We start from the raw sequence: 25,371 nt of genomic DNA on the forward strand, positions 1-25,371 counted from the left end.
AGAAAAACAAGAGAGAATCAATAGCACTAGGTTCCTAAAGAGGTGGGAGGGACCAAGATCCAGAGGACATAGGGAAGGGTTATGCTTAGACAAGAGGATGAAATATTCTTCAACAGGAGGAAGAAATAAAGAGGGAATGAAAGTACTTGAAGGTTAGGTATGTACATCTGTTAACAGAAAATTAAAGGAAATCCAGTCTGATAGTTTTTATTTTTTTCTGAAGCAGAAGGCAAAGTCACCTGCTAAAAGTGAGAAGGAAAGTGGGAGGGTGAGAGATTTGACAACAGTGAAGGTTTAAATAGTTGCCCAGTTAGATTCCTGTGGGATGTTTATTCTCTGTTTGTTTTAACATTATTCCATTACCCTTTTTTTCTTTTTTCTTTACCATATATCCACATTTAATTATAGTTTTCTAAAATGAAATAACTGTATAATATTTCTTTGGTTTTATTTATAATCAGAATACCAAATTCAACTGTGCTGTTGTTACCATCACATTAACAATTCATCTATATATAATACTTCCTATAAACTCTATTTAAAAATAAAAATGAAAACCTATATATCTTACACAATGAATTTCAAAACTACCCATTATGCTCATATAGGTAATCAATCATTTATCATATGTACAAATTTTATCTCCACACACCTAGAAGGCATATGATTTATTTAGAGGATTTTATCTACATTACTTAAATGTGGCATACTATTTGCAAAGATGGCCTCAACAATCCCTCCCATCCTTGTGCACACTGCCATTTGCATTGTGACTTCTCTATTCCAACCATCAGAAGGGGAATCTGTTTCTTTTCCCTATCATATGGGTTGGCCCTGTGATTTACTCTTTCCTATATAATTCCATAGACGTGACAGCAAATGACTTCCTAAGCTTTCCTGTAGCTCTCATGCTTGGCTTCATGGAATATGATGAAGCTCCAGCTAGCCTTCTGGAACATGAGGGATCACAGGGAAAAAGGCTCAGCCAACAGTACCATCTCCCAGACGTGAGACCGAGGTCATTTCAGACCATCTAAGCCCTAGCTGAGTCATCAAATGAGGACCCTAAGTGGACCCTCATGGACCCTAAGTGAGATCAGCAAATTGTGTACCTGAGCCCTACTCGGACTGTCAACCTACAGAATTATGAGCAAATAAGACAACTTTTAAAATATAGTCTGAAGCTGTAACCTAATTTTTAATTTCCCTTTTCTATTTTAAAAATATAGAAAAAAAGGAATATAAAAACTTAGTACCTTTCTGTGGAAAAATCATAAATAATATCACATTACTTATCACATTATTTTGCATGTAAATTTAAGCTCCTTTAAAATAAAATTACCAGAGTCATAGTCCAGTGGTTCAGCCATTCATTCACTTATTAATTACATACGATGAATCAGAGTCATTCCATACACTGACCATATATTAGTGAACAAAAGAGATTAAAATCTCTGCCTGCATTGGGGAGATATGGACAACCCAAATCCAAAATATATTATCTTCTAATATATAAGTATTATAACAACATCTACATTTTTCAAGGGAAGAACAAGTAAAGAGAAATGTTACCAATAATCACTCTTACCCTCATGCCAAGCACCAAGAACCCAATCTCTTCCATTAATGGGTACTTGCTGACCTGTTGCTTAATCTTCTCAGATGAGGCAAAAGGATCGTAACTCTTTCGCCCTATCTTTACATCCATAATACAGGGCTTATTAAATTTATGGGTCACATCTTCCAGTTTTAAGTATAAATCTGTTATTAAAGAAAAACTAATTAGTAATAGGCAAACATATTACTATTCAAAAAACTGCCAGGGGGAAAACAAAATAAGGAAATCTTAAAAACTGAGAAAAAAGTTAAAATAAAATCCAGAAACAATTATTATTACTCCATCTGAAGAAAAAAAAAAAAAGACTGACCAACAAATTTATATCAAGTATAAATATCACAGAGATACTCTTGCAAGAAGTGATTAAATACTATTCAATCATAAGCAAAAGGTATGAAATAGATCTAAGGTTTCTACGGACATTAAAATGAGATTATTTCAAAAGCTGTTTCAGAAAGCATTCCCCTTATGTTTTTTCCCCCCTTTTGAATATATTTTATGTCATCTGTACCTCAGCAGATCTCTTAGTATTTTAATAATTTTTAAAATTCTTCATTTTAAATTAGTAATAGGAATAAATCCTTCCCACAGTGTACACAACAGAAATATAGCTTAAGAAAGGTAAATCAATCTAAATTATGGTCACTGCCAAATTTACATTCTAGTTTTACTAGTCTCAAAAGAAAAATAAATATCTTGCTTTTTAGAATATAAGTGTTCATCAAAAGTTCATCTGTAAACCACTTTGGCATCCTTCATACATCTTCCCACAGATATATATATATTATATAATATGTAATAATATAAAATATACATGATATTATCTATTACAAATGGAGATTCAAGTAAAAGACTATAAAAGTCCCATTTATTACATACTGTAGCTGAACTAATTATAGCTTAGCTTGAAAATAAAGGTTTAAGTACACTAAGGGAAGGAAGGAAGGAAATTCTTCCTCTTTCTACTTGATAAAAGAATCATCCCAAAGTTCTGAATGAGCTCATAATTTTCTGTTATGAATGTGAGAAGCATGTCTCCTAAAAACTTTTTCTCAAAAACAGAAAAGATTTTATCTGCTTCTTACCAAAGTAACAAAGTTAGAGAAGGTATGTGTTTTCAGTGAATTCTGTAAGAGGCCACCAGAGAAAAAGGAAGACTCTTACCCTCTTTGCCTTTATCCTGACCCACAAAGAGTAGCAGTTATTTTTTTTTTTAAGATTTTATTTATTTATTCATGAGAGATACAGAGAGAGAGGCAGAGACACAGGCAGAGAGAGAAAGAAGCAGGCTCCACACAGGGAGCCCAATGTGGGACTCGATCCCGGGTCTCCAGGATCACGCCCTGGGCCGAAGACAGGAGCTAAACCACTGAGCCACCCAGGCGTCCCAAGAGTAGCAGTTATTAAATTACAATAAAGAAGTCTGTGTGGAACCAAAAGTGAGAACAACCCTGGGTAGGCCTTGAGAAAGTTTTAAGCCTTCAGATTTAAGAGGCATAAATCTTTTCCCTGAAAGGATAAGAAATAAAAAGTTAAGTTTTATCCTTTAGTCAAAGGAAGATGGGAGCAAAGTCATGATTGTATAGAACTAGGTGAAGTCAAGCCCAAATATGACAAAAAACTATAGCCTAAGAAACCAGCACCCACACAAGAGAAAGTATAACACATTTTAAAGAAACACTCACAAACAGACATGTTCAGCAAGAGAAAACAAAAGGTCTGGAGACAGACAGGGGACTATTAACAGTGAAAGGTAAGGGCACAGTGGGAATACCCCAACCAAGAAACTGGAACCTAGTCAATGAGCTTTTGTGCTTTAAAATATAAGTACAGGATAGTGTGAAAAGATGGGGAAGAAAGCAGCAAAGAACTTCTGGTCTTCTTCAGATTCTCTCCTCCTGTCTCCAGCTACCTTGAGTGAAAGTAAACAGACTCATCCTTTTCCTATAGCTGTGTAAAAATTTCAGTAACATGGTTTATAGTTCAAATATCAGAAAAGACTAATTAAAACCTAATACAGTAAATTACTGGCATTCACAAGTATATCATTAATTTCCATAACGCAAGAGACTGCAAAAGTCCTATTGAGGTGAGGCTACGTAAGGGAGTACACAGAAAGTGAGTGAACCTAGCTAACTATCATAGCATCTTTATCTCAGTGTAGCATTATTATTTTCTACTTGACAATTTGGTAGTGATCAAAACAAATAATAAACTTTTTTGTAATACGAGATGACAGAAGCAAGAGTAGATTGCATTATCTTAACATAAAATCTCTATTTCCTCCTTCCCCTCTTGAGAAAGAGGAAAATACAAATGCAAATCTCATATATAGTAGGAATATAATAAATGTTTGCTGAATGAATGAATGTTTGCCCTTCTCATTCCTATTGCCCAGTGGAACTTTGGGTTTGGCCTTACTAACATAATAAATTGAGTCATTCAACAGTAAACAGGCCTGAGTATCTTGGGTTTTATTTCAACCAGCCAAATGTGTTTTTCTTTACTTTCAGGTTCTTGATATGTGATATATGACTCAAATTACCAAATAACTACTAGATTATTTATAGCCTTAAGTTAATAACCCTTAAATTAAGACATACTGAGTTGGCTTAGTCTTTTCTTTTAGTTCCTGGCCCTAATTTTTTTTTTAAGTGAAACTAAGAATTTGAGACTGTAATTTTTTTTTTTGAGACTGTGATTTTTATTGTTCCCTCTAAGTTGTAAAAATAAACATCAAAACCTGCTTTAGAAAAAAAAAACCTGCTTTAGAGATGCAGAGTTTTTAAGAATATGTCATCATATATCTCGCAGCTTGTCACAAGTACTTTTGAATGAAATAAATACTTGAAAATGGGACATGATCTGAGCACTGAGACTTTTACTGATTTTTACAGGTTGTCATCACTAGAAATAAGTCTGAATACTAATTATCTCTGAAAAAATGCTATTAGCAAATTATTTTGCTAGCACAGAGCTTAATTCAAAGTAAGTCATTCTTGAGATTCAGTAACTTAAATGCTCAAAGGCATTTTACTACAGGGCTTTGCATGTAAGGCAATACCACAGACTGGATAACAAAGGACACTTTTTCAGCCAGGCCACTCAGGGTATAGAATGGAACAGTATTTTTTAATTTTCAAGTAAACAGAAAATATGTTCTAAATTCATCCAATGGACACCTTGGTGGCTCAGTGGTTGAGCATCTGCCTTTGGCTCAGGTCATGATCTAGATCAGGTAGGTCCTGGGATCTAGTTCTACATCGGGCTCCCCGTGGGGAACCTGCTTCGTTCTCTGCCTCTGCCTCTGTTTTTCTCACAAATAAATAAATAAAATCTTAAAAATAAAAATAAAACTCATCCAAAAAATCTGATGGACTAAGAATAACATAAATTTTCTATCTGGGACAGTTTTAAGTTCATTCTGACCAAGGTTAAGGAAATAATTAAACTACTTTAATATGATGTTTGGAAAAGAGTAATTATGGTATGATTTTTTTTTAATTATGGTATGATTATTTAATATGATGGACTTGCAAGATATGATTTTGAATGAAAAGAGGTGATTTTTACATTTTTACATATATAGGGGTATATTTATTTGTGTGTGTATAAATCATAAAGATTGATAGAATAATTAGAATAATAACTAGATTTACTTTTTTAAATTCTGTAAAGCTCTATTTAGGACAACAGATTCTGATAAGGCCAGTTTGCCAGAAGTCCAAGGACTGGCATTTGTGAAACTCAGATCTAAGGAGATATTCCATAATGCCTAATGGTATTTGTATAATAAATATAAGGACATCTACTTTTCATAAATACGTGGAGCTCATTACAAGAGGTCACACTCCTGGAAATAACTTAGTTTAGGAGTCTATGGCTGTAAGAGATAAATCTATAATTTATCTATTAATTTATGAAAAGTATACACATAATTTCTGTAAATCATTAATTTTTTGAGGTTAAAGTCACAAAAATAACTACCAGAAATAACTACCAGTGGTGTATTTCTAAATACATGCTGTTATAAGCAGATTACTAAGAAGATATCTAAGTCATTTTAACAATGACATGGTTAGCATGCTCAAAATATTTATACACTTCATGCTGTTGATGACAGTATAAGATTACCCAAAGTTACCATGGCTGAAGAAAGCTTTCCTATTTTAAATATATTTTCTGTTTAAATACATTTGATTATAATTACCTAAAATATGAATACAGTACTTACATTGTTTTATAATGTAAGCATAAGAAATTATTGTTAAGCATAAGAAATTCCTATAGCAAATTTTCTATGCTGGAATATAGTCCTGACACTCTAAGAAAGGCAGAAAATTCTCAGTATCAAAAGAGAAAAAAACAGAAATATTTGAAATACTGTAGAAAAACTGAAAGACCTACATATAACTAAACAGTAAAGATAAGATAATTAGATCCTTTAAAAGAAGGACAAGGGAGAGGGCATTTAGGAAGTTGAAGGGAGACTTACTTAGATATCCTTACTGAATATTTCTGATTGTATAAATTATGAGAACATGGGTTTCAAGTTGTATCAAATTCTTCCTCATCATCTCTAGAAAGTCTACTAGGTATTAATTTCCATCTCAATTTCTGAACCTCTCAACAAGGAGAAGAGGCCAGATGAGAAGCCCGGATGAGAAGCCCCTGCCCAACTATGAAGCCATATGGAAAAACAGAGAATGTTTTGCTTCCGCTTTCTACTGCAATTATCGGTCATTTCTGAGAGCAAGATAACCTAAAAGTAGAAAGAATTATAGGCCTCTTTGAGCCTCCAAATTTGACTTAAGTTTGAAGGAGAGAATAGACATGTATGCCAGCTTATTTTAGTCCATGCGTCCTAAAATTTGACTAGTGGCTAGATCCAGAAATGTAACAATCAATCAGGCTAGAGATTACATTTGAAAACTCTCAATATGCTCAAATCTACCTGAAGATATACTTTCCTCTCTCTCTAAATAATTATCAGTAAAAGGCTTTTGATGGTACATGTACTAGGCATCATATGTTTATACAGATACAAATGAGATTTAATATATACAACTAGCTTAAAATCTTCAAAGATAATTTACTAATATTTTATTTTTTAAAAATCCCTTAGTAGCATTCTAAAATTAGCTAATGGTGATGATGCTCGTATAATTCTATGAATATACTATGAACTACTGAACTGTATACTCTATAAATTCTTTTTCTTTTTTTCCCTTTTTTTTTTTTAAGGTTTTATTTATTTACTTGACAGAGAAAGCACAAGCAGGGGGAATAGCAGGCAGAGGAAGAGGGAGCAGCAGGAGCTGCTGCAGTACTCAATCCCAGGACGCTGGGATCATGACTTGAGCTGACAGCAGACATTTCTGGGATCATGACCTGAGCTGAAGGCAGATGTTTAATTGATTGAGCCACCCAGGCGCCTTGAATTGTATACTTTAAATGAGTGAGTTTTACAGTACATAAATTATGTCTTGATAAAGCTATCATAAAAAAATCAAAAGAAAAAATCTTATTGGTCAGCACATTCTTTATGCTTCTCTCAAGTTAGAATAATTTGCTAAACAAATTGGCAGTACTTTCTATATTTTACTACTTTGAATTGTAAGAACTATCTCAAGCTTTATAAAACTACTCTGAGCACCTAAAAAAAGATGCCCAGAAGGGGAGAAAAAAAAGCCCAGTTATTCCTATGTAAAATACAGTAATGTAAACCATAACGTTCTACTAAAATTCAATATAATATTTGGTTTCATAATATAAATATTTCTATTTATTTCATTTGTTATCAGAAGGATAAAAACAGAAAAATGATCCCATAAACTCTCTAGTAAAATCAAAGCTAAACACCTGCATTGTGCAACAATTTTTGTCCAACTTCTTCCAGAGCTTTAAAAAACTGAAAAGGAACAAGAAATTCCGAGGCAATTGTTGGCATTACTGAGCCACTCTGTACAAATATATTTTTTTATTCCTGTCCTTCTCCCCCTTATATTTACATTTTCTCCTCTCTTTTCTCATTTTTCTCACTTCACCTTCTCATCCCAATAGCACCAATTTCTCCATTTATAGTCAAATAAGAGTATTAGAATTTTCAAAGCATTCTTACATAACATAACATGCATCTATCTTTTCGACTCTATGTGGTATTACTTTCAATTTATAGAAGAAAAAGTAGAAATCAAAAAGGTTAATGAGTTAACCAAGTTCAAAAATTTGGAAAAAAATCATGGTAAAAACCAAGTCTTTTGAGCTCAAAGTTACTGCTCTTTCTATTTTGACATCGATGTCCTTCTAGTCAGTACTAAAGACGAAAAAGCTGTTGACTACTAGCAAGTCCTTGATTTTTAAATCATACGCTAGTAATTCCAAACTATAAAATGTTATTTTTAAAAAATATTTTATTTATTCACTAAACAGAGAGAGAGAGAGAGAGAGGCAGAGACACAACACAGGCAGAGGGAGAAGCAGGCTCCAGGGAGCCTGACGTGGGACTCAATCCCAGGTCTCTGGGATCACACCTTGGGTTGAAGTCGGTGCTAAACCACTGAGCCACAGGGGCTGCCCTAAAATGTTATTTTTAATTAAAATATTTCTTCTCTCACCCAAATTCTTTCTATATACTCTAGTTTTCAAAATAATGATGCTGTTTCCTCAGTTATTCTACCCCTTCTTAACAATGTTTTTAAACTCAGTATTTCTTTCATCTAGATGTCGAATCTAGTACCATCCTCAACAACCTTTGTTAATCTTTCCATGTCACTCTACTGACAAGTAATGATTTGCTCAAAATTAATCAGCAACCAGAAGCGAAATTTGATGGAATCCAGATATCTTACAATGGAAATCTCTATAAGTAAAGGTGATCATAAAGATTGGTGAAATAATTTAAGTAATGTGTTGATCTGAATCAAGTAGATATATATATATATTTGGGGGGGAGGACTAGAAAGAAAGAAAGAAAGAAAGAAAGAAAGAAGAAAAAAGAAAAGAAAGAAGGAAGGGAAAGAGGAAGGAAAGAAAGGAAACAAAAAGAAAGAAAGAAAAGAGAGAAGAGAGAAAAGAGAGAAGAAAAAAGCTAAGCTCACTCTTTTTTTTTTTTTTTGTATTACTAAAATACAAAAGAATCCTAAATACCCAGGGAATCATAGATTTACTATTTCCTAAATGAGGATACTCAGGGAGATATCATGATTCCCTACAAATGCCACTTGGCACACTTTGTAAATGAATAGAAGGACAACAACAGATGAACAAGCCCAAGCTAGAGACCCTTCTTTCCCTGTTCTCAAAATGTGGTCCAAGTACTAACTATATAAAAAAAAAGTGTAGCTTTTTAAAAAAGAGTTCATTTATTTATTCATGAGAGACAGAGAGAGGCAGAGACATAGGCAGAAGAAGAAGCTGGCTCCCTACAGGGAGCCTGATGCAAGACTAGATCCCTGGACCCGAGGATCACACCCTGAGCTGAAGGCAGATGCTCAACCATTGAACCACTCGGGCATCCCTGTAGCTTTTATTTTAAACAGCATATCACTAAACTCCAACATTGATCCACATAAACAAAAAACTGGGAGTTGAGTCTATTAACTTGCATTTTAACAAGCCTCTAGGTTATTCTTAAACTCAGTCAAGTTTGAAACTCTTCCCCCATTCACAAACCTTCTTCAATCATTAGGCAATCATGCTACTTGTTTAATTAATTGTATCTGCTCTGTCAAAGGCTTTAAAAAGGCAATACTCCTTCAAGTTTTCATTAAGAGATGCTATGCCCTTACATAGATCATTTTGTTCTCTAACCATGAAACTTAGCATTATTTTTTAAAAGATTGAAATTTTTTTTAAGAGAGGGAAGAGGGGGATCCCTGGGTGGCTCAGCGGTTTAGCGCCTGCCTTTGGCCCAGGGCGCGATCCTGGAGTCCCGGGATCGAGTCCCACATCGGGCTCCCTGCATGGAGCCTGCTCCTCCCTCCTCCTGTGTCTCTGCCTCTCTCTCTCTCTCTATGTCTATCATGAATAAATAAATAAATCTTAAAAAAAAAAAGAGAGAGAGAGAGGGAAGAGGAAGGGACAGAGGGAGAGGGAGAGAAAGAATCTTAAGCAGTCTCCAAGTCCAGCATGGAGTCCGACGCAGGGCTCAATCTTACAACCCTGAGATCATGACATGAGTAGAAATGAAGAATTGGATGCTTAACCAACTGAGACACTCAGACTCCCCTAAAAAATTGCAATTTAAAGCATAGAATGAAAAAAAATGAAAAAAAAAAATAAAGCATAGAATGAGATACAGAGGAAGTTATGCAAACAAAATATTTTTCTTGATTTTCCTACCCAAAATGGAAATATTAGGAAAATACTAATTATTTGGAAAATAATAAAAATAATAATTAGGAAAAAAATAATTATTTCCAATAAATTAAGAAAAAAGATCATCTGTAAATTAACACAGAATTAAGTACATATTTTTTTATTCAATTATAACAAACTGGTCATTAATTTTTTTTTTTAAAGATTTATTTTAGAGAGCATGCACACATGAGCGGAGGGTTGGGAGAAGGGGCAGAGGGGGAGGAAGGGAGAGAAGAAAAGAAGAAGACTCCTTGCTGACCTTAGAGCCAACAGGGGGCTGGATCTCACAACCCTGAGATCATGACCTAAGACCATAACAAGAGTTGGACCCTCAACGGACTGAGCCACCCTGGTGCCCCATTGGTCATGTTACATACCATTTAAGAAACTGGGTATGAAAAGCAAAAGTAGAAGTGCCTTTGTGGCTCAGGTGGTTAAGCGTCTATCTTCAGCTTAGGTCATGATTCCAGGGTCCTAGGATCAAGCCCTACATCGAGGTCCCTGCTCAAGAGAGAGTATGCTTCTCCCTCTCTCTCTGCCCCTCCCCCCGCTCATGCTTGCTCTCTCCCATGCTCTTCTTAAAAAAAAAAGAAAGAAAAAACGAAAAGCAAAAGTATTAGTAAGATTTCCTTAATGAAGTAGAAAAAAAGACTAGAAAGGAAAACACATACATTCTGTCTGTATAATACAAGGCTTAATTTTATATAAAGCCTTTTAAAAAGCCATTCTCATGAATTAATAGCAAAGGATGGATTTTTGAGAAATGATTACCATTTGGTGCAGTGGGAGGCGACCAGATGCCGTAATATTTTGGCAAATATTTTCGTAGCTCTAAAAGAATACCATCAGTACAGTCAGCAGCATAAACCTGAAACAAAGAGAAATACATTTTTATGGTAGTGTCCTATAATACTTTACATTTGCCTCTACACATTTCTCAAATAAAACAATACTGCTGAATCATAATTTATTTGGTATGAATTTCAATTGGAAATACATTTGGAAGGAAAAAAAATATTACTGTGTGTCTCCAACAAAAAAAAGTATGTATTGTTTAGAGCACATTTTGGGGAGGGGGGTATCTAACTCTAGCCTTTCAATGTCCTTGAACTATTTTACAAATAAGTAAGTTGTAGATAAAACTTTCAGCAAATGCAAAATAATTCTTGTCCATAAAAATGTAAGTTCTGGCCAGAGGAGGTTTTAATTCACTTCCTTCCACTCCCATCCGTCATGGGAGGGTGGAATTTAGTGTCCACACATATGTACTTATTTCAACTTCCCTTCATTCCTTATAAATGCTTCTTGGGATGCCTAGGTGGCTCAGTGGTTGAGTGTTTGCCTTCAGCTCAGGGAGCGATTCCGGAGTCCTGGGATCAAGTCCCACATCGGGCTCCCCGCAGGAAGCCTGCTTCTCCCTCTGCCTATTCTCTGCCTTTCTCATGAATAAATAAATAAAATCTTTAAAAAAAAATTGTGCTTCTTTAGCTTCTCTTTGCACCAGTTTAATATCTGCTTGGTTCATTCATTATATAATTTGTTTAACAAAATCTTTAACATTTTTTTTATATCTATAAGGGAGTTACAGTTTTATCTTTAAAAAATTATACTTTAACTCAATGTAAGTCTAATTATTGCTCATGTAATTCCTTGATTTATAACCAATAATAATTCTAGAAAATACTAGAAATGTTCAGATATCCTGGAGCTAGATCCTTAGTTTTTTTCCTAGAAGAAAAGGGAATGAAAATATTTTTGTTTTAAAAACAACTTGTAAAGCATGTTATCCAATGAATTCTCACAATATGGCCTATCTAATTATTCAAAACCATTAAAGTTCGCTGGTGTAAAATGCTCATGAAGTCTTAGTATTGCAATTCTAATTATATTTGTCAAGTCATATTCATGTCAAGTAATTATACATACAACAGGATTCTACAGAATAAACTCAAGTGTGACAGAGACTCACCAAATACCCATGTAATACACTCTATTTCCCAGCTTCCCCTATTGAAATGTGAGAAGTGATATGAGTCACTTCTAGGCCAAGGTAATTAAGAGAAGAGTACACCTTATCATACCTTTGTTCCTAGCATAAAATCAGGAAGGGCAGTGTTCATGATGACATAACAACAGGATGGAGGAACCAAGTATATCTCTATGTACTTAAAAGAAGTCCACGATATATTTGTAAAAAAAAAGTATTTGTAAAAACACTAAAAAGAGTATAGAAGTAAACTTTCTCTTCTTAAATATTTTGAAGGGAGAGGTGATAAAAAAAACTTTCTCCCCAGAGAGAAGGATAAAATATAACAAATATTTTCTTAAACGCATAGCTGAGCTCCCAAGGAAACTCAAGAGTCTAAAATGAAAAGGAAATCAAAAGCATTAAATGGAGCAGTGATGTTTGGGTTTCATAAAGGTCTGCCTTGAAGAGTTGAACCAAAGGATCTCTAAATTTATGGACTCCGCATAGATGAAGACAGTTACTATACTGAAACAGAGAGAGTAAATGAAAATATTAAACAGTAAAAACCCAGGCATCATCTTCCTTCCCCTACCACTACACTCTAAAAATGCTACAGGTCACACTGATTAAGAAAAAGTTAAAAGTAGCAAAAAACCAAACAATATCAGCAGTAAAAAAGGAATCATATCTAATCCAATTATATTTTACTATTACATTAACAAAAAGTCAAGATCAGTGCCTAAAAATATATCCTTTCCCAGGGGTGCCTGAGTAGCTCAGTCAGTTTAGCATCTGGCTCTTGGATTCAGCTCAGGTCCTGATCTCATGGCTCGTGAGATGGAGTCCTGTGTCCGGCTCTATGCACAGGAGTCTGCTTCTATATTCTCTCCCTCTGCCCCTCTTCCTGCTCACATTCAATTCATTCATTCATTCATTCATTCATTCATAATACATAAATCTTAACAAAAAATCCTTTCCCAGGAAAGAAGGAATGACCAAAAAAAGGATATAAAAAAAGAAAGCAAAAAAGAAAGACAGACAACTGGCTACACTGATGATTTACATTTAAGTTCCATCAAGCAAGCCCTTAAGGAACAAAATCCTTATCTGATAAAAATTCTTCCATAAAATAGAAAAAGAAATGCCCCTTGATTCCTTTTATGAGTTAAAAGAAACTTGATATCAAAACCAGACAAGGAAAATATGTGAAGAAAACAATAGTTCAATCTCATTTTTGAGAATAGCTGGAAAAAATATTAAATAAAACACTAGCAAGCAAAATCCAGCAAGGCATATTATTAAAAAAATTAAAAGGACATCTACAAGTAGGCTTTACTCCAAACATGAAAGGTAATGATAGATTAGAAATCTATTATGGCATTTATGTTAAGATTAAAAGAGGAAACTCATAAAATCATTTCATCAGATACAGAAAAGGTAGCTGAAAAATATTCAATAGTCATTCATGTCTTAAATTGTTTCTTGAAGTAAAAACAGAACAGATGCTATGTATCTTCCCCTTTTTTCCAAGAAGCTAACTTCAATCAACTGCATCAGTGGGTGTCCCTTGCCCTCCTGCCATTCATTGTCTCTTAATAGTATCAGACAGTGGAAGGTAGGAAAAGTGTTGAGGTCAGGTTATTTACTTTTCTAATTCCCTCCTTCTCTGTTCATACTTTCTCATAAAGTTACCTTCCTTGGGCTCTAGTAACTTCTCCCTTTCTTTGCCCTTTCAGGCCCAGGGATGGTATAGCATTCACTCTTGAAGGTGGCCTTAAACTCTGACCACACCTTTGTAAACAGTCCCTTTATTAAACTGACAGAGTACACCATTTGTTTCTTGACAGAATCTTGACTCACACAGAAGGCAATTTCCTCAACCTGGGAAGAAGTATCTATCAGAAACTTAAGAGAGAAAGCTATACTTACAAGGAGAAATATTAGAAGCACTTCTATTAAATGAGAGGAAGATGCCCCCACCATCACTGTTTCTATTCAGCACTGAACTGGAAATACTTGACAGAACTATATGGATTCAAAAGGAACAGCAACAACAACAAAAAAACCCCTTCCAATCACAACAGCTTTACTGTCTACACAGTAAACAATTAGAATTAAGAGACCAACCAGATTACTAGATAAAAGAAATACAAATATCTATTTCATTCCTGTATATTAGCAATCATTGGGAAACAATTCAAAAAATTATAATAGAAACAAAAAATGAAGTACTAAAAATAAATTGAACAAAGTATATACAGGACTTTTATAGAGTGAATATAAAATACATTCTTCAAAAAAGAGGTTGTATGTAGCAGTTAAAAGCTAAACAAAATGTGGCATGAAAGTAAAATGGAACATTACTCAGCCATAAAAAGTGACAAAATATTGATGCAGACTATAATGTAGACAAACTTTAAAAACATGCTAGGGGCACCTGGGTGGTACCATTGGTTAAGTGACCAACTCTTGTTTCAGCTCAGGGCATGATCTCAGGGTCATGACACTGAGCCACAAGTTGGACTCCATACTCAGCATGGAATCTGCTTGAGATTCTCTCTCCCTCTGCCTCTCCTACTCATGCTCTCTCTCTCTAGAATAAATAACTAAATCTTTAAAAAAATACACCATGCTAAACAAAAGCTAGACACATACTGTATATTCCATTTACATGAAATATCCTAAATAGGTAAGTCCATAGAAAGAAAATCAGTGGTTGCCAGGGATGGTTTAACAGGTACAGGGTTTCCTTTTGTATGATGAAAATGTTTTGTAACTAGACAAAGGTGATGGTTGAAAACACTTTAAATGTAATAAAAAAGTATTCCTAGTCATAGAGTTAATTAAAGGTTTAGTATGCCCTTTCCTCCTCCCCAACTTTGGAAATTCATGGCATACATCAGCACATTTAAGGTTCTAAAAAAACCTGTAATAAAAATAAAAACACTTATTTAAACTCAGCATTTCTGATAAATACAAGTAGTCTCTCAGTTAAGCAATTTAGCAGATCAGAATAAGAATCTTTACAAAATGAAATGGAGTATGGACGCCTAGGTGGCTCAGTCAGTTGGGCAGCTGACTCTTGATTTTGGCTCAGGTTGTGATCTCAGGATCATGAGATCGTCTGCCCCTCTTCCTCCCCCCGCTCCTGTGTGCATGTTCTCGCCCTCTAAAATAAATAAATAAAATTTTAAAAATGAAGTATAGTGGAAAATATTAGACTGTATCAGTAAAGATAAGCATTGTATTTCATAAAGCTTTTTTTATTTCAGTCACATACACAATACAGCAGAACATAAGTCAAATATATTTCTTACCAAGTCATCAGAAAACTATGAAAAACTCTTTGACTACAATGAAACAAATCTTACCTTACTTACCATATTATAGAATTCCAGCTCTCTTGGACCCCTTGGAGGTGGCTGTAACTGTTTCAAAACTGTGCCATCAGGATGTTGCAGGATACCTACAGAACAAAAATCAGATTTTTTTTAAATGCTTTGATAATAGTGTACCTTGCATCACAGGATAGATGTGTTCCTAAAGTTACAGATAAACCACTTTCATAAAAATTAAGGGGTTTCCATGTTTCAGAAATTTTAACATTTAACCAATACATTTCAGCACTTGGTATATGCAAAGAACCAGAACACAAATTCTGAATAGTGTGATTTTGTTGTCTCCAACTACTACACTCCTTAGAGCCCTCTCAGACTTTCTACTAAATAGAACATATTTCTAAATTTTTATAGAAATGGTCTTTCTGGGAGAGGTTATAGTTAGACAAGAAGTTAAAAGCAATAGTTTAAATTGATTCCATTCCTGTAAACAGAAAAAAAAAAATGTTAAAGGTGGTACTATATGAATTTCCTATTCTGTAGCTTTTTTATAAGGTTCTCTCATTTATCATAAGAAAACAACTAAAAATTTTTCCTGATTCAGATGCACTATGTACTGATAGTATGAGAGCACATAGCCACTAGGAAAAGTGGGGGCTGAAATCAGATACTAACACTGGCACTGTCCCTATACTGTTCAGACTTATTACCAAATTTATATGCTAAAATCTTAAATTTTTAAGTACTGAGATTTCAAAAAATCATGTGTTAGAATACAATAGGGTACAAATAAATATATTTATTTTGATAAAATATGTCACCTTAGTTTCTGTTTCTTTTGGCAAGTATCAATAATTTTTAATCATGACAAAAAATTCAGAATTTAATCAATAGCAGCAGAAATCTCAAGAAGTACAGTAATCAAGATTACTTAAGACCTAAATATAGAATAGAAAGAAGGTAAATATTCAGCCAAAAGACTGGTTGATAAGCAGCCAAAAGATTTTGGGAAATTTAAGGAGAAATCTAATATAACTAAAAATTACTGAAGAGAAATTCTGTTCTTGAAGATCGGGATGCTGAACAAGAAAGGCCTTGATTCCTATGGTAACAGACATTTTCTATGGGCTAATGAGGAGTGGTAGATGCAACGAAGCCTTGATGAACTGAATCCCACAGGAGGGAAAATGAAGCATTCATACATGAGGAGAGAACTATGCACCTTCCCTACCTTGATCCAGGGACCTACTCTAGATACAGGTGAACCTACCATTGGACAAATATATTTTACAGGCAAGCAGATATCAGCTACACTATAGGCAACCTTGTGGTAGAGCAAGATGGTTTAAAGACAACAGTCCTCTAACACAAAAACAGTCTGCTTGTCCCAGCAATTCTCCAACACACTACTCACTCTGTAACATTTCACACTCCAAGTTTTAAAAGAAAGTAGCTATGGAGAAGATAGTAATCCCAGGTATTCTCTGGATAAAGTGAATTCCAGGATCCAAAAGCAAATCAACAGTATCTTAAATAACAGCCAAACCCCTCCTAGCTGAAAAATTGGCAAGGTAAAAAAAGAAAGCAACTTGAAAGGGTGAGTCAGCAACATTAACTGGTTAAAATGTCCACACTACTCAAAGCAATCTACAGATTTAATGCAATTTCTATTAAAATACCAACAGCATTTTTACAGAGTTAGGACAGAGAATTCTACAATTTGCATAGAACCACAAGAGACCTTGAATAGCCAAAGCAATCCTGGAAAAGAATAACAAACCTGGAGGTATGACAACCCCAGATTTTAAGGTATAGTACAAAGCTGTCATCAAAACAGTATGGTATTGGCACAATAATAGACACAGATCAATAGAACAGAATAGAACACCCAGGAATAAACCAAGCCCATGATTCAATTGGGAGGTCAACAAAGGAAGAAAGAATATACAATAGGAAAGACAGTCTCTTCAACAAATGGTGTTGTGATAACTGGACAGCAACATGCAAAAGAATGAAACTGGACCACTTTCTTACACCATTCACAAAAATAAACTCAAAATGTATTAAAGACCTATTTGGAGGACCTGAAACCATTAAAATCCTAGAACAGGGCACAGGTAGTAATTTCTCTGACATCAACCCTAGCAACTTCTATCTAGATATGTCTCTTGAGGCAAGGGAAACAAAAGTAGAAATAAACTATTGGGACTTTATCAAAATAAAAAGTATTCCAGTGAAGGAAACAACAAACAGGGATGCCTGGTTAGCTCGGTGGTTGAGCGTCTGCCTTTGGCTCAGGGCATGGTCTTGGGGTCCAGGATGGAGTCCCATATCAGGCTCCTACTGCCTGTGTCTCTGTCTCTCTGTCTCTTGTGAATAAGTTAATAAAATCTTAAAAAAAAAAAAAGTAAACAACAAAACTAAAAGACAAGCCAATGAATGGGAGAAAATATTTGCAAATGATATAGTCAATAAAGGATTAGTACCCCAAATATAAAGAACTTACACAACTCACACCCAAAAAACCCCAAATAATCCAATTTAAAACAGGCATAAGATATGAGCAGACATTTCTCCAAAGAAGACATCCAGATGGCCAGCAGACATATGAAGATGCTTAACACTACTAATCATCAGGAAAATGAATCAAAACCACAATGAGATATCACCTCACACCTGTCAGAATGGCTAATATCAATAATACAAGAAATAACAGTGTTGGTGAGGATGTGGAGAAAAAGGAAGACTTGTGCACTGTTGGTGGGAATGAACACTGGTTCAACCACTATGGAAAACAGAATGCAGGTTCCTCAAAAAGTTAAAAATAGAATTACCATATGATCCAGTAATTCCACTAGTGGAATTACAAAAACACTAATTTGGAAAGATACACATACTGCATTTACTGCAGCATTATTTACAATAGTCAAATTATGGAAGCAACCCAAGTGTCCACTGATAGATGAATGGATATCATACACACACACACACAAACACACACACAGGAATATTACTCAGCCACAAAAAAGAATGAAATCTTGACATTTCCAACAACATGGATGGGACTAGAGATTATAATGCTAAGTGAAATAAGTCAGAGAAATGATTTCACTCATATGGAATTTAAGAAACAAAAAAAAAAAAAAGAAAGAAAAAGGAAAGGAAAAAAGAGAGAAACTAAGAAATAGACTCTTAACTACAGAGAACACATTCATGGTTACCAGAGGGGAGGTGGGTGGAGGAGATGAGTAAAATAGGTGATAGGATTAAGCAATGGACTTGTCATGATAAGCACTGACTGGGCAATGTATGGAATTGCTGAATCACTATATTGTACATCTGAAACTAATATAACACTGTATGTTAACTATATTGGAATTTAAGATAACATTTTTTTAAAGTTTTACCACCAATAAAGTATCACAGTTTGTAAACTATCAATCAATAAATAAAATAACAGACTAAGTTAATATAAGACTGGAGCTCAGCACCAGCTCAACTAAATTCCAAGAGGAATATGACTTATTAGACCATCACCCTAAACATAAGAAAGGGCTTATATTCTACATAGAGGAAACAAAACAAATAGTACACTTCACTCCCTATTCAAATAAAATATCCAAAATCTAATTTAAAAAAATTATGAGACATATAAAAAATCAGGAAAATATGACACATAACCAAGAGAAAATATAGTCAAGAAAAGCTGACACACAGATAACCAAATAATTATAATTAATCAACAAGTATGTTGAAACAACAATCTTATATGTGCTAAAGAAATTATAGGCAAAAATAGATATAAACACTGAAAAGATGAGGTATTTCAGGAGAGAAGCAGTCTAAAAGAACAACAACAACAACAACAAAAAAAAACTCTGAAGCTGACATGATACAGAGTATCTGAAACAATTTTAATTGATGGATTACAATACTGTTTCAGAGAAAGGAACAAAGAACTTTAAGGATGATTCAAAATATCCAAATGCAAAGAAAGAAAAAGTATCTAAAAATTAAAATGGAATAGAGCACTAGGAACCTGTAGGATAATATCAAGCATTCTAACAAACATGTAGTGGGAGTATCATAAGGAGAAAAGAGAATAGGTCAGAAAAAAATTTCTAGACTTCCACTTTTACCTAAGATACAGAAACCTAAAAACCCCATCCCAAGAATCAGGGTCATAGGGCCTTCCTAATATTGAAGCTGGACCAAGACAAGGAACACCCCTTACACCCTTACATCAGGCTAGTAATCACCAAGTAATAAGCAACAGTAATCTACATTTGGAGAAGTGGCATGAACATGGAAAAAAACTATCTCTGAAGCATGAGTGCACAAGGAAGACCTAAAGCAGAGCACTAAACAGGAATGCTGAGAAAAATCCTCTGGCAAATCAACCCCACCCTAAACAAAAGATTACAACAGAAAAATTTCAAGCCTGTGGTGCTGTGAAGGTGTTGTCAGCTCCAGCTTCCATAACAAAATACCACAGACCAAGTGGCTTAAAAAACAAAAATTAATTTTCTCACAGTTCTAGAGGCTAGAAGTCACAGATCAAGATGACAGCCTATTCAGCTCCTGGTGTGAGTTGTCTTCCTGGCTTGTAGATAGTTGCCTTCTCATTCTGTCCTCATATGGTGGAAACAATGAAAGAGAAAACATGTTCTCTCAGATCTCTTTTTGTAAGGACACTTATCCTTTTGGATCAGGCCCACCCTTAAGTCCTCATTAATCTTAATTACCTCCATAAAGACCCTTTCCAAATACAATCATATTGAAGGTTGTTGTATCAGCACAGGAATTTGGGGCAACACATTCAAATATTCAATTCATAACAGAAAGTGACTGTAATAACAAAATTCCACCTTAGTTCAATCACCAATGCTATCTGCCTAGCAGAAGAGGCATATGCATTTCAATCATAAATATTATTTGCCTTCAGTCTCACATGTGATGTCCAAATTTAATACAAAATTAAAGACATATGAAAAAGGAAAAAATACTGCCAAAAGAGAAGATGCAACATACAGAACAGCTTCAGAGATGATACAAATATCAGAATCATCAAAAGAACTTAAAATAACCACAATTAACATATTAACATGTTAAAGATTGTAACAGAAAATGTAAACAACATGCATGCAAAAATGAGGCATTTAAACAGAGAAATTTCAAGAGTCAAATGGAATGTTAGAAATGAAAAAGGGGGGATCCCTGGGTGGCTCAGCGGTTTAGCACCTGCCTTGGGCCCAGGGCGCGATCCTGGAGTCCTGGGATCGAGTCCTACATCGGGCTCCCTGCATGGAGCCTGCTTCTCCCTCTGCCTGAGTCTCTGCCTCTCTCTGTCTCATGAATAAATAAAATCTTAAAAAAAAAAAAAAAAAGAAATGAAAAAGGGACACCAGGGTGGCTCAGTTAAGCAACTACCTTCAGCTTAGGTCATGAATCCAGGGTCCTGGCATCCATCGAGTCCTGCCTTGGGCTCCCGGCTCATAGGGAGTCTGCTCCTCCCTTTCCCTCTGCCCCTCCCCTAGCTTGTGCTCTCTCCCCTTTCACTCACTCTCTCTCTTAAATAAAAACATAAAACAAATTTTAAAAAAGAAATGAAAAAGGAAGTAAAGAAACAAAATTATGTTTATTACGGTCTCATCAGTAGACATAAAAGAGGAAGGAATCAGGGAATTTGATAACAGGTCAACAGAAATTACCCAAACTGAAACACACACACACAAAGCGTGGAAAAAACTAGAAGCATGCATCTAAGATCTAAGGAACAATATTAAACAGTCTACGATAACTATAAGAATCCTAGAAGAAATAAAAGGCACACTCATGTTCACTGCAGCCATTATTCACAATAGCCAAGAAGTGAAAGTTACCTAAATGTCCATTAACAGATGAACTGATTAAAAAAATGTAGTGTATACATATAATGGAATATCTTTTAGCCCTAGAAAAGGAAATTATTCCATGCAACAACATGGATGAACCTTTAGGGCATTTGCTAAGTGAAATGAGATAGTCATAGAAGTACAAATACTGCATGATTCCATTCACATAAAGTATCTAAAGCAGTCAAACTCTTGGAAATAGCAATTACAATGCTGGTTTCCAGGTCCCTGAGGGAGGGAGAGGGGGATTTGTTATTCAAAGAATATAGTGTTTCACTTTTGCAAGATGAAAAAGTTCTAAGAGATATGTTACACAAAAATATTTATATAGTTAACACTACTGTACTGTATTCTTAAAATGGTTAATTTGGTAAATTTAATGTTATGTTTTTTTACCACAGTGAAAAAATTATGTATTTAATAGGATTACAACTATGTAAAATAAATGTATGCTAAAATTTCTATCTGTGGTTAGAACATTCTAGGTAATTTTTACTTTTTTTGTAACTTTTTCCAGAAGTTTCTATAATAAACATACTGCTTTTATTAGAAAAAAATGCATGACATAAGAAATCAAATATGCTACAATGATTAGGTATTCTATACAATTTCAATTATCTAAAGTTATTGAAAAAGATGAAGGGAAAAATAGTTTTAAATGACAGTGTATAAGGAAATACTTGACAAGACAATGTCTAAAATGTTCTAAAACTAATGAAAAACCTAAAAACACAGAACCACGATGTTCAGGGAGTACCAAATAGAATAGAAAATACAACCTACCAGACATTTTAAATATAAAGACACAGATGAGTTAAAAGTAAAAAGATGAAAAAAATAAAATAAAATAATAAAATAAAATAAAATAAAATAAAAGTAAAAAGATGGGAAAAAATATACTAGCAAGTACTTCTGCTAAGAAAGTTAACATATTAATATTACTTTATAGTATTATAAAGACTATGTTAATATTAGACGTAGAATTCAAAAAAAGGAACATTATATGTAAAAAGGTACATTTCATAATGGTAAGTCAAATTGTTTTTTTTTTTTTTAATTTTTTTTTTATTTTTATTTATTTATGATAGTCACAGAGAGAGAGGCAGAGACACAGGCAGAGGGAGAAGCAGGCTCCATGCACTGGGAGCCCGACGTGGGATTCGATCCTGGGTCTCCAGGATCGCGCCCTGGGCCAAAGGCAGGCGCCAAACCGCTGCGCCACCCAGGGATCCCAGTCAAATTGTTTATACATAGCCATCCTAAATGTATATACCTAATAAGTGCTTCAAAATACATGAAATAATAACTGACATAACTGAGAAGATAGACAAAGCCACAATTACTCTCAATAATTGATAAAATAAGTATACAGAACATTTGTAGTGATATATAAAACCAAACAATACTATCAAACAACTTAACTACATTGACACCTATAGAACGCTATATCCAACAGAATACACATTTTTTCATGTACAAATGGAACATTTATGAAGACTATGTGCTAAATGATTAAAAACAAGTTTAAATCTAAAAGGATTGAATATTCTCTGCCCATAATGGAAGTAATAAGATATTTGGGAAAATATCAAATAGATGAGAAGTAAACACACTTGTAATTAATCCACAGATCAAAATTCACATGGGAAATTAAAAAACATTTTAACTAAATGATAACGAAAACATAATAAAATCTGTGAAATGTACTCAAAGAAACTGCTTAGTACCTAGAGGAAAATGAGTAGTTTTAAATGGTTATATTAGAAAGTAAAAAAAAAAAAGTTTCAACTTAAGATGCTAGAAAAAATTAATATATTAACCCAAAATAAGTGGAAAGATAGGAGCAAATAAAAACAAAAACAAAACAATGAAAATAAGAATGGACAACAGAGGGGAAAAAATCAATGAAAAAGATTCTCTGAGATCAATAAAACTGATAAAACTCTATCTAGATGGATCAAGGTAAAAACATAAATTACCATTATTAGGAAGAAGTGAAAGATGGGATTATCATGTTAAATCCTATAAGCATTAAAGCCATAAGATAATTATGAACCCATTTCAATAAATCCAACTTAAATAAAATGAATAAATTCCTTTAGACATAATTAAAAGAAGTAGAAAATCTGGGATGCCTGGTTGAGCATCTGCCTTTGGCTCAGGGCTTAATCCCAGGGTCCTGGTATCAAGTCCCACCTCAGGCTCCCCACAGGGCTCCTCCTTTTCCCTCTGTCTCTGTGTCTCTCATGAATAAACAAAATCTTAAAAAAAAAAAAAAAAGGAAAATCTGAATTGCCCTATGTCTATGAAGAACATTGAATTCATAATTTTAAATATCTTGAGACAACTGTAGGCCAGAATGGTTCAATAGTAAATTCTATTACACATTTACAGAAAAAAAGATAATAATAGCACTCTTACCAAATTTTTTCAGAAAACAGAAAAGTGGGGAACATTTATTTATTTATTTATTTCCCCACTAATTTTATGAAACCATCATCCTTTTAAAAACCCCAACAAAGACTTAAAGGAAAATTATAGATAATTATCTCAAATGAACACAGCGATAAAAATCTTTAATGTAAACCTAATCCAGCAATGTATACAGGATAATTTATCATAACCACTGGACTTATTCCAGGAATGCAAAATTGGTTTTAAATATTTCAATATGAGCAAGTATATTGATGTTTTGGGTAAGAATTCTCAATGAGAAAGAAGGGGTATATAAATACAGAACAGAGGAAGGTAAACAACAACCCTGTGGTATTAGGTTTAAATTATAGATTAAGTATGAGCCCAAATTTTTAAAAATACGAAATTATGTATTTCTTAGTTCAATATGCTGAAAGAACAGCAACCATGGTTAGGTAAGAAAATGTTCTCATTTTTAGGCATTACTTAATTATTTAGAGGAAAGGGGTCATGATGTCTGCAATTTAATCTTAAATGGTTCTGCAAAATCAAGTGCAGAAAGTGATAAAGCAAATGTGGCAAAATATTAATAGGTAAAACCTACATGAATTATACACATTAGCTGATTATACTATTCTTACAACTTTGAAATTTTTCCAAAATAAAAATTATTTTAAAAAGCAATACAATTTACAGTAGCATCAAATATTTAGGGAATGCTGTGTAAGACCTCTACATTGAAAACTATAAGAGAAATTTAAGAAGGCCTAAATAAATGGAAAGATCTACTATGTTCATGTATTGGAAGATACAAGTATTATCAAGAAATCAATTTTTACCAAAGCACCCTATAGACTCAAAGCAGACACAAAAATCTTACCTTTTCTTGGGAAAAATTACAAGTTGATTTAAAATCTACATGAAAATGCAAAGGACCAGAAATCATCAAGACAATCTCAAAAAAGAAAACAGGATGCTTACTGTACCATACATCAAGACTCAATTCTTCAGTGAATTAAGATAATCAGATATTACTGCTATGATAAATTAATCGATGAAAATAAATACAAGTCCAAAAACAAATCCAGGAAACTGACTGCCAAAAAAGTGGAGTATATATGCACAATGGAGTACAACTGAGCTGTTAAAAAGGATAAAGCACTCTTCAAACCGATACTACTGATTTCTAAGATACATTAAATTTAAAATATGAAGTGCAAAAAAGTAAATATAGCATACTACTTTTTGTGTCAAAAAGAAAGATGTGAAAATTTATATAGATCTGAGCGAGGATAAATGAGAAAACAATGGAATGGGATACCTACAAAGGATGCTGAAAATGAATGGAGTGACAGAGAATGGAGTGACACTTCTGATACATCTGACTTTTCAAAGCATGTTAATTTTGGAAGCATTCAAAAACATAAATTAAATAAAAATGAAGGGAAGGAACTGAATTTAAACACAAATGAATCCAACTATATTTCAAATAAATAATATTACCTTAGAGAAGGGTTAAAAAAAAATCACACAAAAAAACAAAAATCCCTAACCCAAATAGCTTTTGAAGAGTTTCCAACTATATACCCTTAAAATAAGGGAATCTCATTCTGAATTCTTAATTCTAGGTTTGTTTCCTGCAGTAGTATGGGCATACAAATTCTGAAAGTTATAGGATCAAGCAAAACAAACAAACCAAAAAACCCAAACCAAAAAACACCCATTAACAATGTCAAGAGCCAGGGTTCTCACTGAGGTAGATGGGAAATACAAATT

At 33.9% G+C, this 25,371-nt stretch overlaps 1 protein-coding gene across 1 annotated transcript in view; it reads right to left on the bottom strand.

Moving 5' to 3' along the window:
* The window catches only part of IPMK (inositol polyphosphate multikinase), a 60,084-nt gene that overhangs the window by 29,846 nt on the left and 4,867 nt on the right, over positions 1-25,371 (bottom strand). Inside the window, exons 2-4 of the mRNA XM_025434703.3 lie at positions 15,329-15,414; positions 10,751-10,847; positions 1,589-1,761 (exon numbers count right to left, since the gene is read on the bottom strand). Coding sequence (XP_025290488.1) covers positions 1,589-1,761; positions 10,751-10,847; positions 15,329-15,414 — 356 coding nt within the window. The remainder of the gene's footprint in view (positions 1-1,588; positions 1,762-10,750; positions 10,848-15,328; positions 15,415-25,371) is intronic.

Source organism: Canis lupus, chromosome 4, assembly GCF_003254725.2.
Source record: "Canis lupus dingo isolate Sandy chromosome 4, ASM325472v2, whole genome shotgun sequence".
NCBI classification, from domain to species: Eukaryota; Metazoa; Chordata; class Mammalia; order Carnivora; family Canidae; genus Canis; species Canis lupus.